The sequence below is a fragment of the Solanum pennellii genome, chromosome 2, assembly GCF_001406875.1.
Source record: "Solanum pennellii chromosome 2, SPENNV200".
NCBI lineage: Eukaryota > Viridiplantae > Streptophyta > Magnoliopsida > Solanales > Solanaceae > Solanum > Solanum pennellii.
The window spans coordinates 41,746,302-41,760,717 of NC_028638.1; the positions used below are offsets into that span (position 1 = coordinate 41,746,302).

General features: G+C 29.0%; 1 protein-coding gene across 1 annotated transcript; it reads left to right on the forward strand.

Annotated features, from left to right (window-relative positions):
• Positions 1-6,211: 6,211 nt before the first annotated feature.
• On the forward strand, positions 6,212-7,126 carry LOC107010027. Its single transcript, XM_015209304.1, has one exon. It carries the CDS (start codon positions 6,212-6,214, stop codon positions 7,124-7,126), a length of 915 nt encoding a protein of 304 aa, XP_015064790.1.
• Positions 7,127-14,416: the final 7,290 nt, after the last annotated feature.

Below are 14,416 nucleotides of genomic sequence, written 5' to 3' on the forward strand. Positions count from 1 at the left end.
AATTTGGACACATCTTATCACCATTATTCATTAAATATTCTCGTTTCCTTTTTATATATTATAAGATTTTCTTGCATACTTTGTCTCATTTTAGCTTTTCCTCGAAATGATGACAAAGTTGTCCTTGTAGATACTATTAATTTCTAATTGATTTTTATTTTATAACATATAGTATTAAACTTGTAAATCTCATTGAATAGGTGCACAAAATTTGTTCTTTGAAGGACTCACATAGAGTATCATGTGAAGAAATTATATTAAATAATAGTTAGTTATACTATTGTTAATTAGTAAATGTGCGTAAATTTATATGTATTTAAAAGTTTGTAATAATATGTAATTGTAAATATTTATTTATATAAAAAAAAGACATGGCGATAACGATCTATTAATGTGTCGATTTTAGGATATTTTTATACATTAATTATGAACTATAGTTTGCTCATTTGATAAGATTGTATACGTGTTGAAAATTGTTACAGTATTCATAAATTGTGTGATTTTTATATTTATAAAGAAGAAGAAAAATACAACTTTTTAAAAATTCAAATTATTTATCCAAACAAAATTTTAACTTAAAAAATCAACATTATTTAACCATATTTTCAAATCATATCAAAATGGTCCCTTAATATACTGGTAGTCTCACATTTTGAGTTTTTAGATAAAATAGAATCTTACATCCGTATAAGGATATGAATATTTAGTTGTAAGAACGTAACTTTTCTACTTAAATCTAATTAAAAGAAAATAGATTAATTTAGTAACTTTCTTAACAATCAAAATTTGACCTCTAACTATCGAAATTTTTTTAAAAAAATTTGACCTCTTATGTTTGTGAATTAAAGTTAGGAGAAGTTTAGTAACTGCTTGACGTTGCATATTAGAACTCATTAAAGCTTGATTCGATCATTATGTTCGATAAAAATGAATGAAAATCTTTACTCTAAAGGCAAATTACAAAAATCACATACTTTTAAGGTAAAATTACAATTTATTCCTTAAAAGATTATAATTACAGAAATCCCTCAAACAAATATAATAATATAAGTGTTGATACATTAATCTGATGTGCAAGGTATGTTCATCCTTAAATGATACATTATATTTTATACATGATACACCAATCTAATATACATTTTATACATGATACACTAATTTGATACGCGAGATACACAAATCTGATGCGCGAGATATACTAATTTGATGCATGAGATATACTAATCTAATGGGAGATATATATTTTATACGTGATGCATTAATATGACGCGCGAGATACACTAATCTGATGCACGAGATATACCAATCTAATGTGCGGGATACGCTAATCCGATGCAAGAAAATTAGAAATTTTGGAGATTTGTAAAACTTGTAGGGGATAATGGTAATAAGTAAACTAAAAGATGGATTTTCTGTAATTAATCCAATTTCTTAGGGCAAAAGGGTATTATCGTGTTATAAAGAAGATTGGGCCGAATTGTAAAAATGACTTGGGACTGGACTTTTGATTATAAAGGCCCAATACACTACTCTGACCCATAAAATTACACGTTTTCTCCTTTAAAATAATTGGATCTTTAGTTTTTACTCTTCAAATGGAATAGTCTCTCATCTACGTCCTTTAGCAATTGCTCTTATGCCCTTTAGAAATTTGAAGTCATCTCCGGTAATAGATATATGATATTTATAATACGAAAATATAAACTTATATAATATATTTATAATACGAAAATATAAACTTATATATGTTGCTTGAACAAAATTATGAAACAAAATTCAAACTTCATAACTAGAACTATGAATCAAACATAGTATAGTGGTAGACCTGACAGTAAAGCCTCTTAAAACACACAATCCTACTAAAAAATTTCTACTTTTTAAAAAATAATTACTGATTTTAACTATACTTTTTTTATTATCAGTGTATTAGGTTAAATTTGTAATATGTATTAAAAGTGAATTATGTATGAGATATATATGTATTATAATTGTTTTCTTAGAATATTTATGTTTGTTTGGTAAGAATTTGACATATTGTATTATAAATGTATTAAAATGTGTGGTAAATGTCTTATCTATCAATAAAACTTGTTTATATGTGAATAATAAATTGTTCTTTGTAATATGTATTAAGCATGTATTAGAAGTGATCAAGTGAAAAAATGTTATTGATATAAGTGATAAATATTTTTTTATTATGGTATATTTATGTAAGTTTACCGAATAATAATTTCTCAAAACTAAATCCATGAATTCAAAACTTTAAGTAACATTTCATTAAATTAATTTTTTTACATTGTGAAAATAAATAGTTTTAATCATTTAATACTAAGATCTTAATATAAAATCTTAATATGCAAATATTTATTCAAGTTTGAATATTTTAAATGTTAATAACAGAAAAGGGCCTAAAATACCCTCGAAGTATTGAAAATGGTACACAATTACCCTCCATCCACCTATTGGCCCCCAAATACCTTTCACATCCACCTTTGGTCCAAATTTACCCCTTCATTAACGGACCAAAATTAAAAATAATTAAATAATAATTTTTAATTACGTGGCACTCAACCATTGGTTGTAATTTAATTATTTAAAATAATTTTAGACCCACCCATTTTAACTAAATCCGCCCCACTTGACCCAATTTTTTTTAAAAAAACCCATCTAATTAAAATACCCTAAAACCTTATTCCTCCAATTTTCACAATTTTCATCGACTCCATTGTCTTCTTATTCTTCATCATGCTGCAACTTTCACCGTGTGCGTTCTGAATTCTGAATGAATGTAGAACAAGATGCAAAAATTACAACACAGCTCACTAAAACAGAGGCAGAAATATGCTATAACAAGAATGCAACGCTAAGGATTACTTACTCCATGTTGGAAATTACAGCTTGAGCTCGATGAGCCATAACCATTCCATCTCCAGTGGCAACCTACAAGCATCATGTCAATATGAATTAGAACTTTAAACATGTCAACATTCGACAAAGTTTAACTTTTTCCATTCAGGCACAAATGAATAAATATAAAAACAGAACTGGCCCCACCAAATATAAAAATCTTCTAAAGTTTGAATGAACTGTGATTGTGAACGCACACGGTGAAAGTTGCAGGATGAAGAAGAAGAAGAAGACAATGGAGTTGATGGAAGTTGTGAAAATTGGAGGAATAAGATTTTAGGGTATTTTAATTAGATGGGTTTTTTTTAATTGGGTCAAGTGGGGCGGGTTAAGTTAAAATGGGTGGGTTTAAAATTATTTTAAATTATTAAATTACAACCAATGGTTAAGTGTCACGTAATTAAAAATTATTATTTAATTATTTTTAATTTTGGTCCGTTACTAAAGGGGTAAATTTGGACCCAAAGGTGGATGTGAAGGGTATTGGGGGCCAATAGGTATATGTGGGGTAATTGTGTACCATTTTTAATACTTCGTGAGTATTTTAAACTCTTTTCCGTTTTAATAAACATCTTAATTTCATACGTGCAACCAAATTTTAAAAAAATAAATGAAGCCTAACACCCCCTCCTTAGCAAATTAAACTTCCCAACTTGAATTATAGGATAATTCAATATAAGTTTTTTTTTTCTTTTACGTTCAAAAACTCCTAAAAGTAATAAGGTGATTTCAAAATATAAAATTATCATAGATGATCTTGTACACCTAGAAAATGTTAATTAGGTGGCAACTACTTTAAATAAAAAACTATTTTAAGACTTCTGATAACTCCTCGCATAATTTTTCATGTTTTTATTTTTGTATCACTTTACGTGACACAAATAAAATTTAGAGAATTAATAAAATTTTAATATAATAGTTTAAGCTGTTAATTATTTTAATTTATAATATTTAATAATATTATATGTTACTTTCCTTGTCTCAATATATGTAGCACAAATAGAATTTCAAGAACCAATATGTTGTTGATTGTACGGTGGAACCACACATATGAAGTAGACATGTTGACTGCCTCATGTGTGGTTAAGACGAAATAAGTAAAATATGAATAAGAAACATACTTACATAATACGAAATGTCAAAAATCTCAAATCAATAAATAAACTGAAATTAATTAAAAATTTCTACTAATTAAAACATAAATTTTCAAGCTGAAAATCTCGTAAATCAATTAGTAGATGTAGGGGTCTTTAATTATCAAAAATGCTAATTGATTAACCGGAAAAAAGAAGACGTTGAAGTTGAACAGAAATCGCAAATGATTTTGTCAAGATTTGAACCCAAGGTCTTGGATTGAAATATCAAACTTAAACCAGTAGGCCAAACAACTGAAACAGACATATTAACCCTTACTTGTGTACTTATTGACACTTATATAATAGTAGTAGAAGTAGAAGTAGAAATATTACATGAATATGATATTTGAAGACATATTAAAATTTCTTTTTTTCTATTTTATTTTCCTTCATTTTCCAATTCAGACAACAAATTCATCTTTAAAATACAACATGTTAGTCCTAGTACCTTTAAATACTTGGTAGAGAATGTCTTTTTCTTTAAATAAAATATTATGAGGTATAAATTTAAAATAGTTGAATTTTAATATAAGTAATAAATATTACATGAGAAATTAAAAAAATATATTTTAAAAATATAGCATTATAGTTATATATATATATTTTTTTCATTTTCCATTCAACATTCGACATTTATATATTTATTTTTTTTAACTCAAAGCTCGAACACAAAACTTCATCTACCGCCTCATATATAATTCCTATTAAATATATGCAACAACCAAACAATGGTACTATAATTAAAAATACAAATTAAATATGGTGGCCGACACCTTCAATCCTTCATTAAGTATTAATCAATCAATCCACTTGAAAATTCACCAATTATATAACTTTGCTTATTTGTTAGAAGAATAAATAAAAGGTACCATTCTCTATTAATCATTCATGAGAATAGACAAATCACTCATTAATTAATTCCTACCTATCAATCAAGAGTTATTAAGAATATTTCTACTTTAATTAAACACCATTTTGGTACTAAGTGGAATAACATTATCAACGAACGTTGTACACTTATATTTCCAACATGGACAGAGAAGTAGGGACGGATCAAGTTCATTTTATCCATTTTGTCGAAAAGTTATATATTAATACTACATATATAGTTAAAAGTATTATGGACTTTTCAGACGTCTTAATTTTATTTTAAAAGAGTATCAATTTATATATTAAAGTAAGTCTTTAATTTAACATGATTATCAAACGTGTTATTAGTGTCAATCAATGTCCTTGCGATAATCGAAGCTCGTCCATATACCTAAATCTTTTGACATCATTTTTTTCGTCTTTTTTCCTATAACACCAAGCTATGATACGATGTATCTATTATTCTATCCAGATATGTTGTTTATGAAGAGTCAATCACTTGAGATTTAAGTCTCCCCATTTTTGTCAATGCATATCTAATTCTAATAATATCACGTGTTATAATTACTTTTTGTTCAATAAAAAGGATAAAATTATTTTTTTAAAAATAAATTAATATATTTTTTTAAAAGACGTATAAAAGAAAAACTTATTAGGAGAGAAGCAGAGTTGCCAAAACATTAATTTCTTAAAAGTTGCTCAATAATATACGAAAACATTATATTTATTAATATGTCTGAATTATAAATTTTCTACTGCTTGTGTCGGTACAATTCTTTTAAGGATCCATTTGTTTGAAACTTTACGAGTTTTTTAGTGTGTTCCGTACATAGAAAAACATTATTGTTATAAATCCATTAAATAAGTGGATAGTCCATAAAGTTAGTACATGAACAACCATTCATATTCACTAGGTTACATGAACCTTTTTGGATAAGTATGTATCTATTTATTATGATACTTAATATGGTGACCTTTGGAATGATTTCTCACTCTATAAATAGGGTTGTTCATTCACTATTGTAATATATACATATGAAACTTATATATACTTGAATAAAAGAAAGTCTTCTCCTACATCTATTTCTCTTGTCTTCTTCTTATAATCTTGATTTTACAACACGTTATCAGCACGAGTCTCTACCAGTTCAAGTAAAGACTTTCAAAGCCTCGGAGGTAAGAATTTCCTTTATTTTTAAATAATGTCTAATCTTTCTAAACTTGAATTTCTTGCTCTAGACATATCGGGAAAAAGCTATCTATCATGGGCACTCGATGCAGAAATTCATCTTAATGCGATGGGTCTAGCAGACACCATCCAAGAAAATAATCAAGCATCGAATCAAAACCGTGCTAAGGCGATGATATTTCTCCGTCATCACCTTGATGAGGGTTTGAAAATGGAATATCTCACTGTTAAGGATCCTCTGGTGTTGTGGAACAATTTAAAAGATAGATATGACCACCTGAAGTTGGTTGTCCTTCCACAGGCACGTTATGATTGGATCCACTTGAGACTTCAAGATTTTAAATCTATCAGTGAGTATAACTCTTCTATGTTTAAAATTATCTCACAATTAAAATTATGTGGAGAAAATATCACTGACCATGATATGCTGGAAAAAACGTTTTCCACTTTCCCTGCCTCGAGTATGCTTCTGCAGCAGCAATACCGAGAAATGGGATTTAAAAAGTATTCCGAATTAATCTCACATCTCCTTGTTGCTGAACAACATAATGATTTACTGATGAAAAACCATGAAAGTCGACCTACTGGTTCTATGCCATTTCCTGAAGTAAATACGGCAAATTTTCACCAATCTAAGCGTGAAAAAGGTCGTGGCCCCAGTCGTGGCCGTGGTCGTGGTCGAGGAAGAAATCTCAATCATGGTGATCGTCTTGCACTAAATAATAACATTCAACACCAGCAGTGTAAAAAGAAGAATGAAAAACATGACGTAGTGCAGAAGAAAAATTCAGACAACAAATGTTATCGATGTGGAGGAAAAGGACATTGGTCACGTACCTGTCGTACGCCAAGGCACCTGGTTGAGTTATATCAAGCTTCCCTGAAGGAGGTGAAAAATAACGCAGAAGCCAACTTTATCACGGAAGATACTGTTGAACCCATGCATCTAGATGTAGCGGATTTCTTTGAGAACCCCGAAGGAAAGATAGATCACCTGATAGGTGATGGGTCTGTGATAATATAAATATATTTCATTTTCGTCGTTTATATGAACTAGTATGAATATGTTTTCCTAGATTTGTAAATAACTAAAAGGTTGTGTATTGTTTTTGTTTAGTAATAATATTATAATGTTTATTTCTTTTATATCTTTTATCTTGAAGAATATATGGATACCTCAATGATCAATCATGAAGATATTTGTATAATTGATAGTGGAACAACGCACGCCATATTCAAAGATGAGAAATACTTCTCCTACTTGCTTAGAAGAAAAGCAAATGTTACTACAATTTCTGGTAATTCAAACTTAATAGAAGGCTCCGGAAGAGCTACTATATTTCTGCCTAAGGGGACAAAACTTGTCATAGAAGATGCTTTGTTCTCTTCTAAATCCCCAAGAAACCTGTTAAGTTTTAAAGATATTCGCCGAAATGGATATCATGTTGAGACAATAAATGAAATGAATGTTGAATACCTTGGTATTACCAAGATTGTCTCAAACCAGAAATATGTATTGGAGAAATTATCAACTTTATCTTCTGGCCTGTATTATGCAAAAATAAGTACGATTGAAGCACACTCTATCGTAAACCAGAAGTTTACTGACTTAAAGACTTTTGTGCTTTGGCATGACCGAATAGGTCATCCTGGATCAATAATGATGAGACGAATCATTGAAAACTCAAATGGTCATCCATTAAAGAACCTGAAGATTCTTACAAATGATGAGTTTTCATGTGCTGCTTGCTGCCAAGGCAAATTGATTACTAGGCCATCACCAATGAAGGTTAACATTGAATCCCCTCAATTTTTGGAACGAATACATGGGGATATTTGTGGACCTATTCACCCATCTAGTGGGTCGTTTAGATATTTTATGGTCCTAATAGACGCATCTTCAAGATGGTCTCATGTGTGCCTCTTATCATCTCGCAACCTGGCGTTTGCAAAATTATTGGCACAAATGATACGATTAAGAGCGCAATTTCCAGATTATCCCATTAAGACAATTCGTCTTGATAATGCTGGCGAATTCACATCCCAAGCTTTTGATGCTTATTGCGTATCGGTAGGGATAAAAGTTGAACATCCTGTAGCTCATGTTCATACTCAAAATGGCCTTGCTGAGTCATTTATTAAGCGCTTACAATTGATAGCAAGACCTCTACTTATGAAAAGTGAGTTGCCTACTACTGTTTGGGGTCATGCTATCTTACATGCAGCATCACTTGTTCGTCTCAGACCGACTCATTATAATAAATACTCCCCATTACAATTGGTATTTGGTCATGAACCAAATATTGCTCATCTTCGAATTTTTGGATGTGCTGTATATGTGCCTGTAGCACCACCTCAGCGCACCAAGATGGGCCCTCAAAGAAGGTTAGGCATATATGTTGGGTTTGATTCACCCTCAATAATTCGCTACCTTGAGCCATTGACGGGAGATTTATTCACTGCAAGATTTGCAGATTGTCGATTTGATGAAACAAATTTTCCGCAATTAGGGGGAGAGAAAAATAAACTTAAAAGTGAAATTGCATGGAAAGTTTCGTCATTATCTCATTTTGATCCACGCTCCCCTGTGTGTGAACAAGAGGTCCAGAAGATCATCCATTTGCAAAACATAGCAAATCAAATGCCAGACGCATTTACTGATTCAAAAAGGATAACAAAGTCACATATTCCTGCAGTAAATGTGCCTATCCGAATCGACGTCCCAAAAGGACCATCTACAAGTGTCATAGCTTCTGAATCACAAATACGCCTGAAGCGTGGTAGACCATTGGGTTCAAAAGATAAGAATCCTAGAAAAAGAAGTACAAAAAATGACACTACAAAAGAATTTCACGAAGAAATTCAAGATCTGATTAATCCTGATATTCCTGAAGAAATCAGTGAACCCGAGACTCAAGTAAATGAAGAACTCTCAATAAGTTCTTCTACAGGTGATGGGATAAGTTTAGATCGATCAAAAATCATAGTGGATAATGTTTTCGCATATGATGTTGCACTTAACATTATGCAAGGAAATGAGGATCTTGAACCTCTATCCGTCGAAGAATGTCGACAAAGACATGATTGGCCAAAATGGAAAGAAGCAATTGAATCAGAATTGAATTCACTTGCTAAGCGTGAGGTTTTTGGACCAGTAGTCCAAACGCCTAGTGATGTTAAACCAATTGGCTATAAATGGGTCTTTGTACGAAAAAGAAATGAGAGAAATGAGATTGTAAGATACAAGGCACGCCTTGTTGCACAAGGATTCTCTCAACGACCCGGTGTCGACTATGAAGAAACATATTCACCTGTTATGGATGCAATAACTTTTCGATATCTCATCGGTTTAGCTGTACATGAAAATCTTGAAATTCGTCTAATGGATGTGGTTACAGCTTACCTTTACGGTTCACTTGATAATGAAATTTATATGAAAGTTCCAGAAGGACTTAAAATGCCTGAAGCATGTAGTTCAAAATCTCGGGAAATATATTCAATCAGATTACAAAAGTCATTATATGGCTTAAAACAATCAGGGCGCATGTGGTATAATCGCCTCAGTGAGTACTTGATAAAACAAGGTTATATAAACGATGTCATTTGTCCTTGTATATTTATTAAGAAAACAACATTGGGATTTGTTATTCTTGCTGTTTATGTTGATGACATTAATCTCATTGGAACTCCAGAAGAGGTTCAAAAGGCAATTGAATATCTAAAGGAAGAATTTGAGATGAAAGACCTTGGAAAGACAAAAATTTGTCTTGGACTACAAATAGAATATTTAGTAGACGGGGTCTTCATCCATCAATCTGCCTATACTGAGAAAATCTTGAAACGATTTTACATGGACAAAGCACATCCATTAAGTACTCCAATGGTTGTCCGATCACTTGAAGTGAGTAAGGATCCATTCCGACCTCAAGAAGAGAATGAGGAACCTCTTGGTCCAGAAGTACCTTATCTTAGTGCAATTGGGGCACTTATGTATCTTGCTAATGCTACGAGACCTGACATAGCATTTTCTGTTAATTTGTTAGCAAGATATAGTTCTTCCCCTACACGAAGACATTGGAAAGGAGTTAAACATATATTGCGATATCTAAGGGGAACTAGTGATATGGGTCTGTTTTATACTAACAAAGATAGTGCAGATCTTGTTGGTCATGCAGATGCAGGTTATTTATCTGACCCACATAAAGCTCGATCACAAACAGGCTATCTGTTCACATATGGAGGTACTGCTATATCATGGCGATCTATGAAGCAGTCTATTGTCGCTACTTCTTCAAATCATGCTGAGATAATAGCCATTCATGAAGCAAGTAGAGAATGTGTATGGTTAAGATCAGTAATACATTCTATCAAAGAAAGATGTGGTTTGAAGTGTGACGTCAAGATACCCACAATACTCTTTGAAGACAATGCTGCATGCATAGCTCAATTAAAAGGAGGCTTTATAAAAGGAGATAGAACGAAACACATTTCACCAAAATTATTCTTCACACATGATCTCCAGAAGAATGGTGATATTGATGTGCGACAAATTCGTTCGAGTGATAATCCAGCAGATTTATTTACTAAATCTTTACCGGCCTCAACTCTTGAGAAGATGGTTCACAAAATTGGAATGCGGAAACTTAACCATCTGAATCGTGGTTTTTATCAGGGGGAGTAAAATACGCACTGTACTCTTTTTTCCTTAATCTAGGTTTTGTCCCATTGGGTTTTCCTAGAAAGGTTTTTAATGAGGCAGCAAATAATGCGTATCAAAAGATATGTGTACTCTTTTTCCTTCACTAGAATTTTTTCCCACAGGGTTTTTTTCTAGTAAGGTTTTAACGAGGCACAATATCTATGGACATCCAAGGGGGAGTGTTATAAATCCATTAAATAAGTGGATAGTCCATAAAGTTAGTACATGAACAACCATTCATATTCACTAGGTTACATGAACCTTTTTGGATAAGTATGTATCTATTTATTATGATACTTAATATGGTGACCTTTGGAATGATTTCTCACTCTATAAATAGGGTTGTTCATTCACTATTGTAATATATACATATGAAACTTATATATACTTGAATAAAAGAAAGTCTTCTCCTACATCTATTTCTCTTGTCTTCTTCTTATAATCTTGATTTTACAACAATTATATATATATATATATATACTTTATTAATAAAAACATGTAAATAATTTTAGAACTAATATTTTATATTTAATGAAAAATATCTCTTGATATCGAATATACTCTTCGCATTTCGAAGGTATGACAAAAGTATTACCATAATTCATAAATATTTAATACATAATTAATATAAAAAGTATATTATATATTTTTTAAAATACACGTGTCATAGGCTTACTGGTCTCTATTTTTTTGGTGTAAAAACGTAATATTTTTGCAATTGGAAATTAACTACTGATTAGGAGTTGGTTCGGGTTTTTTAAAGATTAAATCAAACTATTTGTGTAAAAATTTTAAATTTATAAAACAATCAAACTAATAAAATTTGAATTTTTTCAACCTCAATTTGGTTCGGATTTTTCAAAACCATTATGTCGAACTTATAAATTTATAAATCAAATCAAATTAATAAACTTTGGATTTTTACATATTTTTAAATTTTTTCGGTGAAGTTCGCATACAAACATAAAATTAACTTGTGCTCCAAATATTTCTTTAGTCCAACCAAAATACAATTATATAAGGTGTTTTTTTTAAAAGAAAAAATAACACAAAATATGAGATGAGTATTGATGACACAAAATATTCAAAAAAATAATAATAATGAAATTGTCATATAAAATAAATATTATAAAGTCATAATGAAAATAATCATAATTTAAAAACACTAAATCATGCTAAAATAAGTTTAATAAATATTTGTAACATTACTAAATATTTAAGAAAAATAAAATTAGATTACGTATTTTAATTGTCTAAACCAATGTAAAAGTAAAGAACAAATATTCAATATTATTGTCATTCTTACCGTTGAATTGATTGTGTTTTTGCATTACTATTAATTTGATTTTGATTTAAGTTTTATTATAATTATCAATATCTATGAACTATAATTTTTATTGGACCACTCCAAATTCTAAGTTTTAAACTTGAAATAATATATTAAAAGATAAAAACTATGAAATAGTATAAGAAATATTTTAAAATGATATCAAAGTAAATAATTTTATGTATAACATAAAATTTTAATATTACATATATAATATCGGATTGGTTTGTTCTCAGGTTGACTTTTTTTTAGTTAAAATCAAACCAACCCAAATATAGTCAGATTTTTTTTCAATATCAAACCAAACCACTAATCAATTTTTTTTCCAATTAAACTTGATGTACTGTTTGATTCGTTTTTATTGAGCTCATAATATTCTGTGTCGGTGCATCTCAAATTGTTTCATTTATTAAATGATGATAACGTACTTTATTAATTATATTAAAAACAATAATTTATTATGATTTTTTTAATAAAAAACACACAGAGTGGAATATGTTGGAGTTATATTCCACTTGTTATTTTATATATACTTTGCTTGAATTTCACTCTTATGTATAAGAGAGGTTGAGATATCAATATCCTAGTTAGTTGTATGAATAAATATTATTATTATTCTGAATAAATATTATTATTATTTTTAACTAACAATTATCTTCAACCAGTGATCTCCTTTAACTAAAGAAAAATATATAGAGGAATACTGAAGGAGACTATATGGCTGTTACCATTGTGATGGAGTAAAGAAATGGACACTCTTATCCTTAGGATTTTAATATTTAATAATATATAAAAACCATAATTAATTAAGATAATAAAGTTAAATAATCACCAACTCTAATAACTGTATTTCATCTCTAATTTTACGAATAAAGTCAGAAGAAAATATAATACACGCAATCTTATCTTTACTTTGATTCATAGAAATAAAAAAGTGATTCTTGTTAAACCATCCATTCAAATAAATTAATTACATAACTCGATTTCTTATTTTTAATTATCCAAAATTGAAAGGTGTATCCTCCAAACACTAATTCTATTTTAGAAAGTACGCAACAACAATTACATACAATATATGCATGTGACGAAGTGAGTTTAGAAAGGATAATGTGTATTATATACGTAATTTTATTTCTATTTAATGAAAATAGAAATGACGTTTTGCTAAATTTTGATTCAAGTAAATCATATTAATAATTATGTTATATAAAAGTAAAAAACTAAAATCATATTTAAAATAATAAGAAAATAACAAATAGTTATATTAAAAAATTTAACACGAGAACTATAATAAAGAAAATAATAGATAATACTAAAAATCGAAGAATAAAATAATAGAATAATACCAATAAGAATAATGAATAAATTAAAAAAGGTTGATAAAAAAAACATTTATTTCGCTTCATATAAAACCTAATTATTATGGCACAGTATACTATTCTCAATGCGCTTTTTATTTGAAAAAAAAATGAATTCCACTGAGCTTTCTATTTGAAAAAAAGGAAAATAATTAGAAAAAAAAAACGAGAAAAAAAACAGCATTAGCCATTAAGTATTAATCAAAGTGATGAAAAGTATATTAGAATATTCTATCAAATAACATCAATGAACACGTGCACATACTTTATGGAGTCACGTGACTATGAATCCAATTATTTAAAGCAAATTAAGGCATAATTTTTACTATTAATTTATCACTTTTTGGATTTTTCACTTTTTAAAAAAATATATTTAATTGTTCCAATAATTACCAAAATTATTATTATATCATAAAATATTCGTTTCCCCTCAATTATAGCCATCCTAATAATGTATTGAATGATTACCTTGGATATTGTTCGTATTATTAGTTTTTTATTGAACATTTTTCTTTTTGTGAGAAATACCTTTAGAACTATGTGTACTTTAATTTATTCAGATATCATTTGTTTTAAATGAATGTAGAAATCATTACTCTAAAGAGTTTTTTTTTTTCTTTTCATTTTAAGAAATATATATTTGAATAGATATAAAACAAAGTAACTTTTGAAATGGACTGATCAAATATAAAAAGGAAAATGGCATGAAATAGCAAATTATTAATTCAAATTAAATGTTATAATCATAGTTTATTTTAATTGTAATTCGCAGCGAATATTTTATTTTTTGGCCATCTAATTCAGTATATAATTAGCCATTTTCAGTATACAATAAGTCATTTTATACATTTCGATATAAAATGTATAAACTGTGTTTTTGTTTGTATAAAATGCGAGAAAAATGTATATACAAATATTTATATTTTCGTT

Coding starts and splice junctions, on each gene's coding strand:
- LOC107010027 (XM_015209304.1), top strand. CDS start 6,212: ATGGGTCTAGCAGACACCATCCAAGAAAATAATCAAGCATCGAATCAA.